The sequence below is a fragment of the Megascapheus bottae genome, unplaced genomic scaffold (assembly GCF_031878675.1).
Source record: "Megascapheus bottae isolate mThoBot1 unplaced genomic scaffold, mThoBot2.hap1 HAP1_SCAFFOLD_77, whole genome shotgun sequence".
Taxonomy (NCBI): Eukaryota; Metazoa; Chordata; class Mammalia; order Rodentia; family Geomyidae; genus Megascapheus; species Megascapheus bottae.
The window spans coordinates 346,220-356,527 of record NW_028327771.1 but is presented as its reverse complement, the minus strand read 5'-3'; the positions used below and the strand labels follow the sequence as shown (position 1 = coordinate 356,527).

The following is a 10,308-nucleotide window of genomic DNA, read 5'->3' as shown; positions in this document are numbered from 1 at the left end:
CCTCTGATTTTAAGCATCCAGGCCCGAGGCGTTACTACTTCAGGCACACAGTGATTGAGGGACCAGTGCTGATGCTGTCACTGAGGTTTGCCTCTGTAGGGGCGTGCAAGACCCTACCCTAATCATGTCTTACAAGATGAGCTACACGAACACATAAATGCACATGCATATAAAATGTTAGGAGCTAGCAGAGTGACTTCTTTATAGCTGGAGAGATAAATTCTATCTGGCTAAATCACGTGCCTTCACTAGCTGTCACTGGGAGTTACACTTGGCTTGGCATGTTTTGAGTGCCTGCTTCTCTTCACCAGTCCCTGGGGTAAGAGAAGTGATTATTTGTCCTCCTGTTAGCAATTAATGTCAGGGAAAGAAAAATACTCCCTGGGGGAGGAAAACAAAAGCTCAGCATCAAATCTGAAAGGCAATGTATGTTGCTTTTATTCAGGAGAATATAAAGTGAGGAAATAGATAGGGAAGGGGGAAAACAAGGTGAGGGGTGGGAGTGGGGGGAGGGAAATGGGACCAAAACATGAGAAAGGGTATCAACGTTTGTGAAGTAATGCACCTTCTATCTGGGGAACATCATGTAACCCTTCTATTAAGTACAATACAATTATATGAAAAAAATAAAGTGAGGAAATAAATGCATACCCTCCAACAGCTTGAGTGTTTTGGGAGAAACTCTCCTCATGTCAGGAATGAATTTCCACGTAGATTAATATCCAAAGACTCTTCAAAGTATGTGGGAGAAAGATACTTCAAATATCCTATAGTTTTGTGGGTTTTTTTTGTAGTTGTTCTGGCTTTAGGGCTTGAACTGGGCGCTATCCTTAGCTTTTTCTCATGAGGCCAGTTCTCTACCAGTTGAGCACATCTCCACTTGCTGATTAATTGGAGATACAAGTCTTTCAGATTTGTCAGATCTAGTTGGTCTCAAGCCATGACTCTCAGATCTGTCTTCTGGGTAGCTAGAATTACTGGTCCCTGGCAGTTGTAATTTTTTAAAAGAAGGCGATTGCATATCTTGAAATGCATCAAATTATCTGCATATAGTCATGGCTAGAATTTCTTGCTAGTTTTACCTATAATTTAAAAATGATCTGTTTCTTCTCTCATGATACTGGCTTGTGCCTCTGGATCATGCTACGAAGGTAGAGGGAGATAGATGAGATGTCATGGTAAAGATAACTGTGGAATAAGATCATCCTCTCCCAAATACAAAAACAAAACAAACAAACAAACAAAAAAACATTTCTCAAGACTAGTGTTGGTGGTTCACGCCTGTAATCCTGGTTACTCTAGAGTCTGAGATCGCAAGATCTCACTTTGAAGCCAGCACAGGCAGGCAAATCCAAGAGACTGTCACCTCTAATTAATCAATAAAAATCTAGAAATAGAAGTGTGCCTGAAGAGGTAGAGTGCCAGCTGTAAGTGAAAAAAAAAATGCAAGGAAGACTGCCTGGTTTTAAGTTCAAACCCTAGTACTGGCACACATACATACATAAATTCTCATTGTTCTAGCTACATCACAATGTATCCTCAGTAAACTAAAATACCACAAGGATATTGAGTTTTGTGTTTTTATTAATAAAATATATTCACTTTTCATTAGTAAGTAAGAACCACTTTGAGATTTTTTTTCCCACTCTGGGTTATTTTTATTCTTAGGGATTCAGCCTGCTCTAAGGGAATAAAAATCCTGGAATATTCGGGACGTGGACTCACCACCTTCTATACTAACTCTTCTATGTGTCTTCGCTGGGGACTCCATGGACCCTGAACCGGTACAAACAAGTATATTTCGGGTGTCCCCAGTTGCTAAGGATCGTGAGTTTCACACACAGTAAAGATTCTGGAGCTTTGTGCTGAAAATAAAGGAGAAAAATTAAACTCCTTACAGAAGAATTCACCACCAAGAACCCCAATGAATGCTGATACAACACAGTATTTTCTAATGGATGAGAAAACAAGCCACTAGAGGGAAAGAGGAGAGAGAGAGGAGGGGGGGAGGGAGAGAAGGAGGGAGAGAGGGAGAGAATATGAGGTAAGAGGGTCTGGATACACATGCCTCAGTGCTGTTATCTGGCTATGCCAGGGAGAGGGGGGGAGGTTTGGTGTATGAAAAGCATATCTATTCTTGAACCAATATGTTGATTTGAAACTCCACTGTACAATTACTTAAAGATAATTAAAAACACCACCATTTAGTCAATTTTTCAAAAGCATATCTATAAAGCCAACTTTATAAACAAATATATGAACCAAGTATTGTGGTGTACACCTCCAGCCCCAGCCTTTGGAAGGCTGAGACAGGAAGATTGAGAGTTCAAAGGCTAGCCTCTACTACCTAGTGAGACCCTTTCTCAAACAAACGAATAATAAACAAATATATGAGTCTAAATGAAGATGAAGCTCTACAACTCTATCAATTACTCTGAGATGCCTTATATCTGCCTGAGAGGAGGACTTTCAGGACCCTTTGGCTCATACCAAAAATCCACAGATACTCCAGTCCCTTACAGTAATGGTTGGTGTTTTTCCTTTTTCTATTTTTCTGTGTGTGTGCACATGTGTATGTGTATATGTATTGGGGCTTGAACTCAGAGCCTGGAGATGTCCTTTGCTCCCAGCCTGGAGCTGGTGGCTCAAGTCTGTAATCCTAGGAGGTGAAGACGTGGAGGGATCACAATATTGGCTTCATATTTCCTGCTTGGGCTGGAAAATCTGCAAGATTCTTGTCAGTGTGTGTGTGTGTGTGTGTGTGTGTGTGTGTGTGTGTGTGTGTGTGTGTGTGTATGTATGTATGTATAGGTGTGCACACGTGTACCAGTATTAGGACTTGAATACAGGGCCTCATACTCTTACCTTGGCCTTTAAATCATCAAGCTGGCACTCTGCCACTTGAGCTACAGCTCCACTTTCGACTTTTTGCTGGTTAATTGGAGATGAGAGTCTCTGCCCAGGCTGGCTTCAAATTGTGATCCTCAAATCTCAAGACTCCTGAGTAGCTGGAATTAAAGAATGAACTACCAGTGCTGGGCTATGAAACTTATCTTCAGTTAACCCCCCAAAAGTTGAAAATGGAAGTTTGGATTGAATGGTTGTTATTATATTCCTTGAGTGTAAAAGCCAAATGGAAGTACAAGGCCCTGAGTTCAAGCTCAGTGTTGACATATGTGTGTGAATGAGTACATGTACACACACACACACACACACACACACACACACACACACACAGACAAATGGACCAATGGTTTTTTTTCCTCACCATAAGCCTAGAAGTGATAAATAAATATTTATCTATATATTATCTGGCTTTTTACCTTTCTTCACTTTCCTCCTATGGCTAGAGATGAGGAAAATATATTTCACACAATTTAATCGATTTCAGGAAGATTAAAATTAATGTTGACATCTTACAGGCTTTTCTTACAGCTTTTTACAACTACCCTGGCTGACTTTGAATGATGATTCCCCAGGCCTCAGACTTCTGAGTAGAAAGGGTTACAGGCCTGCACTACCTGATCAGAGGCACGATTCAAGTTACAGAGAACCAGTCCTAAGGAGCAGGGATCCGTAAGTTCAAGCCCAGGAAATTTAATGGTTGCAGTTCTTTTTCTTTTTTTATTTTCTCTGTGTGTGTGTGTGTGTGTGTGTGTGTGTGTGTGTGTGTGTGTGTGTGTGTGTGTGGTATTGGAACTTGAACTCAGGGCATGGGCACTGCCTTTTGCTCTTTTACTTAAGGCTCTTTACTGAAGGCTTTTTACTCAAGGCTATTGCTGAGTCACTTGAGCTGCAAGCTCTACATTTGTCTTTTTTTAATATTTTTTATTGTAATTAATAAAAGGGTTACATAATATTTGCCAGATAGAAGGTGCATTAATTCACCTGTCTTTTTGGTGTTTAATTGGAATTAAGAGTCTCTTGGACTTTTTTTCTGCCCAGGCTGGTTTTGAATCATGATCCTCGGATCTCAGTCTCTTGAATAGCTAAGATGATAAGTATGAGCCACTAGTACCTGGCTTTTCTCATACGTATTCTCATGTTGTAGTAAATATTTCCTCTTCTTCTGAGTACCTCTCTTCATCTACTCACATTGCATCAAGGAAACAAAGCAGTGTCTGTCAAACTTAATTAATAACAAGGGAACAAATTGCGAATTGAGATGACTCCCATCCTGGCTACATGGGAGGGAGGGAGGGAGGGAGGGAGGGAGGGGAGAGAGAGAGAGAGAGAGAGAGAGAGAGAGAGAGAGAGAGAGAGAGAGAGAGGGAGAGGGAGAGGGAGAGGGAGAGGGAGAGGGAGAGGGAGAGGGAGAGGGAGAGGGAGAGGGAGAGGGAGAGGGAGGGAGGGAGGGAGGGAGGGAGGGGAGGGAGGGGAGGGGAGGGGAGGGGAGGGGAGGGGAGGGGAGGGGAGGAGAGGAGAGAAAATGTTCCATGATCCAGGCTGGCCCATGGAAAAGGATAAAACCTTATAATTCAAGGTGCTAGAATGAACTTTGTATGTATGGGGGTAACTAAAACAAAGAACAAGAGGCATGGCTCAAGTGGGTGAGCACCTTCCTGGCAAGCAGAAAGCTCTGAGGCCAAACACAAAAAATAATAGAGGAAGGATTGCTGATTGAGCTCAGTGATAGAGCATTCTCCTTGCATGTGCAGAAAGCTAGGCTTGATCTCAGTACTGAAAGTGAGGAAGAGGACTGAGAAACAACATAGAGCAGACAGGTTTAACTGACAGCTTTGTACAATTGTCCATCTTTTGCAATAAAATCCACCAAACTGAGGTTGTGGTGAGGCTTGCTTAACACAAGCGTGTGTCTTATTTAATCTCACCCCTCCCCCCAACACATGCAACTGTCCAGGAAATCCTCTTAGCAATAGAGCCAAACATATTTCCTAGGGTACTTGTTACCTGGAGTTCAAATGTTTGAATTGTGTTTTCTGTCTTGTTATATATAAATTGTCCTAGGAAAATTTCTTCTCCATCACATTTTTTTGTGATGCCCTGAAAAGAAAGCAACACAGAAGGAGAGGAGAGGTTAAAACACAGGAGTGTAGTTGTTCAAGTTGCACCAATTCACCAGAGATTTTGTGTATCTCTGAGGAACAGAGTGCTTGGGTAAACCTTGAAAAGATGGAAATAGAAAAGAAATCTGTGCACACTGAAAACTTTACAAGAAAGAATAGGGGATACACTAGGTCTCCTTGGGACAAGTTGAAACTTTCTTAATAAGGACCCAGAAACACAGCAAATCAAAGAAAGTCTGGATAAGTGGGACTGCTTTAAACTGCAGAGCTTCTGTATGGCAAAGGACATAGCTAGCAAGCTAAATAGAATGCCTATAGAGTGGGAGAAGATCTTCACTAACCATACAACAAAGGCCTCATATCTAAACTATATCAAGAGCTCAAAAAATTGAATCACTCCAAAACTAATCTCCAAAGAAACAACCATCCCATTAAAAGATGGGCCAAAGGCTTAAAGAGAGTCTTCTCTGAAGAACAATTAAAAATGGCCTATAGACACATGAAGAAATGCTCGACATCTCTGGCCATAAAAGAAATGCAAATCAAAACAACTCTGGGATTCTACCTCACTCCAGTTAGAATGGCCATGATCAAGAAATCTAATAACAGATGTTGGTGGGGATGTGGCCAGGAAGGATCACTACTGCACTGTTGGTGAGAGTGTAAACTATGGAAAGGAGTATGTTAGTTCCTCAAAAGACTAAACATAGTGCTCCCCTATGACCCAGCAATTCCACTACTGGGCATTTACCCAATCGACCAGAAACAAGGACATACTAAATCTACTAGCACAATGATGTTCACTGCAGCACTATTTACCACAGTGAAGATATGAAATCAACCTAAATGCCCCTCATTTGATCATTGGATCAACAAGCTGTGGTATTTATACACAATGGAATTCTATGCTGCCATTGCCCCATTTGTAAGGAAATGGAAAGACTTAGAAAAAAATATTAAATGAAGTAAGCCAGACTCAAAGGAACATAGGGTCAATGGTTTCCCTTATGTGTCATAAGTAGCATAAACCTTGGACTCTCCCAGCAGAGGTTTACAATTGGGCAAAACCTAGATACATAAGGCCATATAGGATGAGGCTAAATGAAAGACTTCCAAGATATAGAAACAAGTGCCATATAAGGTGTGACTGTTGTTCTTAATATACTGTGTTATTTCTCATCTTACCTTGTTATCTGATATATTATATATATGTTTATTTGCTTATTTGAAATAGGATAGGGAAGTGGGGAAAACAAGATAAGGGAAGGGGGTTGGGGAGGGAAATGGGGACAAAAACATGAGAAGGGGTAGCAATGATTGTTAAGAAATGTACCTTCTACTAATTACAATAAAAAATTTAAAAAAAAGCAATCTGTGGCTCATGCATATAATCCCAGCTACTCTAGAGACTGAGATCTGAAGATTGGGGGTCAAAGCCAGCCTGAGCAGGTAAAGTCAGTGAGACTCTGGCCTCCAATTAACCACCAATAGGCCAAGAAGTGGACCTGTGGTTCAAGTGTTAGAATACCAGTCTTGAGTGGAAAAAAAAATCTAAGTGATAGAAATCTAGGCCTGAGTTCAAGCCCCAGTACTGGTACACACAAAATTCATCAAAGACCACACCTTATATGATGTTCAGAATATTTGTAAAGGTAGATAGTGATTATTAGGGACTGGGTGTGTGGTGGAAGAAAAAAGAAGGCTAAGCTTAAGTGCTGTGAATTTGGATGATAGTAAAGATGGTGAAAGGTGAATGAGATCATAGACACTAAAAACCACGCAAGTGTGCACCTTGAATTAGTGAATTAAAGATTATGTGAATTACATCTTCTTAAACCTATCTTTTTCAGTAACACAAAAGGCTATTGAGAAGCTAGAAGGAGCCCTTATGGAATTGGAAGATGTCATTAGATAATACCCCAAACTGAAGAATCAAGAAAGAATAGTTAAAGAAATCTGGAGGCAAACACCTCAAGCAACAGCTAAAGGATTGCATGTGGAAGCTGCAGAATGAGAATTGTGGATGGGAAGAGTCTGTTACAAAGTTTATGGAACTATCTAACTTTTCAGCTATGCAAGTATAAGTAAAAAAAGCTAAAATTAAACCAAAGAAATCATCTCATTCATCTCTCCCTCCCCTCTGTTTCCTCTCTCTCCCCCTCTCCCATTCCACTCTCTCTTCCTTTCTCCCCTGCTCTCTTGTCTTGGGACTTGAACTCAGGGCTTCAATGCTGTCCCTGAGATTTTTTTGCTGTAGGCTAGAACTCTACCCCTTGAGCCACACCTTCACTTCCGGCTTTTATTTTCTTAGTAGTTAATAGCACCTGGTTGTCTCATGGACTTCCCTTCCCAAGCTGGTTTCCAACTGACATCCTCAGATCTCAGCCCTTTTAGGTGCTAGGATTACAGGTGTGGGTTACGAGGCCCCCTCCTCACCTCTCTTACTTTATAGACCACAAAAGCCCAACTACTTAGTTATGCAATCAAGCTGAGAGTCTAGCTCTTAATTTTTAGCTCTGAATGACATGTAGATGACTTCTCACATAGACTGAAAACTCCTTGGGTGCACTGGAGATGTCTCCTGAGGGTGACACCTTCTCTGATATGTGCTCCATGGTAACCGCTGCTGGTACAATCTTCCTGGCAAGCTTGATTAGAGTATGACCCTTGGAACCTGCAAAAGCCCAGCACTTTCCAGGGTGGACATCTGGCTGCAAAGAAATCACGGGGTTAATCTCTTCTCTGGGCATGTAAACCCACCTATACATCAATTCCTATTGACTGTCTGTCTCTACCATGTGTATAGTTAACAAGGCAGGATTGCATCTCAAACAGGAAAACTAGGTTTCATGGTTGTTCCAGAACACTTCATGCTTCTGTCAACCAGAGCCCTTCTTTCATCACATGAGCAGATGTGCCATTGCTCCATCGGACTGTGGGCTGCTAGAAGGCAGTTAGAAGACCTGGTGGTGGCTGTGCTGATTATGCTGGTGAAGACAGTAATAGCAGTGGTAAGAGCCTGGTGGTTGTGATTGTGGTTCTGGTGGCGATGATGTTTATGTTTGTGACGATAGAAAGTAGTGATGGTGGTGATGATGGTGGCACTTGTGATGGTTATAGGAATGGTATTAGTGGTGGTGGTAGTGGTGGTGGTTGTTATGGTGATAGTGGCAATACTGAGAGTGATGGTGGTGCTTCTGGTGGTAGTTATAATGGTGACAGTGGTAGCGGTGATGGTGGTGGTAGGAATGGGGCAGTGGTGATGGTTATGGTGATGGTGGTGGTAGTGGTGGTCATGATAATGGTAAGGGTGGTGATTATGAGTGGTAGTGACTGTGATGGTGGTGGTGCTGATAATTATGGGGACATTGGTCCTGGTGGTTTAGAAGAAACATAAGGGTTCTGATTTCTAAATCTAAACTATAGCCTGGTATGAATTTGGGGTTTGTTTTAAAACCAATTTCAGACAGTAGATCATCGTTAGGGTGTGTTTTTACCATCTCTCAGCATCGCTTCCTTTTGCAATGGGACTCAAAGCTTAGGCGGAAACCTTACTTGGAACTTTCTTCAGTTATAATTGGACTTGATAGCAATTGGCTTGTGATTGGTACTTATAGGACAAGCACTTTCACATTATTTGATGCATGCTTGAGATTTTTAATAGAAAAGAGAGGCCAGAAAACAGCTTAGTGATGTGGAATATGTTTTTTAGTTTGCTGTTCTTTAAAGACTACATAATAACAAATGCACCGATCATGATTTACAGATTATAATTTATATGAAAATGTATACAGGACTATATGCATATCTACACAAACAAATAGACTAAAATAAGGAATACACAAGGGCAGATTCCGATGGTGTAACTCCTCTCAACAATTATCCTTTGAACAAAATGCACACCAGGAAACTGAAGCATATTTTATCTTAAGAGGGTGGAACTGAAGTTCCGGAAGGAGAGGCAAAGGACTGGAGAGAGGAAGGATGGGAAAAAATAGTGGTGTTGTTCGGTTTACATATGTGAGCATGGATCTATCCCAAATAAGGGTGCAGAACTGAAGGGGTGACCCTTGTCAGGACGCATTACACTCACAAACTGACATGTTGGATTAAAGCCTCTTTTATAAGACAAATATATTAAAATATGCTATATTACTATATATGTAATATATGCATATTATAATATATAACACTATAATAATATAATACTAATAGACAATATGAACCAACAAGAATAATTTATACAATAGAATGATTCACACATGTGAAGAGACCTCAGGTTGGATACTCAAGTTTGGATACTCTTACATTGCCTTAAACATTCATATTTTTATGATAAATTATAGCAGAATACTAACTTAGAAAGAGTTAATCACAGTTACCTGGAGAATGGTATCAGGGGGCATCTCATAATTTAGGAACCCTATCCCATGCCAGTATAATTTTGCCTTATTATTTATGTAACTTTCTGAGGTCCCCTCTTCAATGATAGAGGCTCCTAAAATTACAAAGTAATTTTTAAAATAAAGAAATAGCATCAGCTCAAAACATATCATTTGAAATCAGTGATGACCTTGAAAACCTGTTAATGGAAAACTTACAAAAAACAAAGTAAAATTTATACTCAGAAAAAGATAGGGGAACTATGACAGTTTTTATTTCCTCTGCATTGTAATCATTTTGAGGAAATCCTGTTTGCTTTATGCATTTTCACAAATTTCAGACACTGATTCATGTCAAAAAATTAAATAATGATGGGGTGTCAAAGGTATACACCTGTAATCCTAACTACTCAGAAGGCTGAGATCTCAGGATTGTAGTTCAAAGCCAGCCTGGACAAAGCTAAAAAACATCTCTAATGAATGAGCAAAAGACTGGACGTGGTGGTGTGGCTCAAGTGGTGTAGTGACAGGTTTGAGGGTAAAAAGTGTAAGGTTGTAAGTTCAAGCCCCAATACTGGCATTAAATTAGTTAAAACTAAAAAGAGCAATGAAACATCTAAGCTCTGTGATTTCTAGTTTATTTATTTACAAATACAGAAATATATAAGTGCTTGAGATCAAACTCAGTGTATTGTGTACGCTAGATAAGTACTCTACCACTAAAAACATAGCCATAGCCCTAGAGTTTCTTTATTTTTTTTTCTGGTCAGCTGTGAGGCTTAACATGGGACCTGGCTGCTATCTTTGAGTGTTCTAGCTCAAAGCTAGTGTTCTACCACTTTACACCAAAGAGCCCATTCCAATTTTCGAGTGACTAATTGGAGCTAAGAATCTCATAG

At 40.4% G+C, this 10,308-nt stretch overlaps 1 protein-coding gene and 1 long non-coding RNA gene across 12 annotated transcripts in view; one reads left to right on the top strand and one right to left on the bottom strand.

The window, feature by feature from the left end:
* Positions 1–1,633: 1,633 nt before the first annotated feature.
* LOC150039223 (SUN domain-containing protein 3-like) overlaps positions 1,634–10,308 on the bottom strand; it is a 43,720-nt gene continuing 35,045 nt past the window's right edge. For 7 of the 11 annotated variants that reach the window (XM_090327929.1, XM_090327933.1, XM_090327924.1 and 4 more), the window contains 4 exons: positions 9,410–9,525; positions 7,571–7,738; positions 4,912–5,004; positions 1,634–1,865 (listed from right to left, as the gene is read on the bottom strand). In XM_090327929.1, coding sequence (XP_090184055.1) covers positions 1,746–1,865; positions 4,912–5,004; positions 7,571–7,738; positions 9,410–9,525 — 497 coding nt within the window. In that variant the 3' untranslated portion in view covers positions 1,634–1,745. Of the gene's footprint in view, positions 1,866–3,869; positions 3,990–4,035; positions 4,130–4,911; positions 5,005–7,570; positions 7,739–9,409; positions 9,526–10,308 lie in introns of those variants that run through there. The other 4 variants (XM_090327925.1, XM_090327926.1, XM_090327928.1 and 1 more) reach the window with 4 other exon arrangements.
* LOC150039224 (uncharacterized) lies at positions 3,460–7,141 on the top strand. The gene is made up of 2 exons (XR_016534464.1): positions 3,460–3,576; positions 6,878–7,141. It is a non-coding gene; the product is annotated as an uncharacterized LOC150039224 (long non-coding RNA).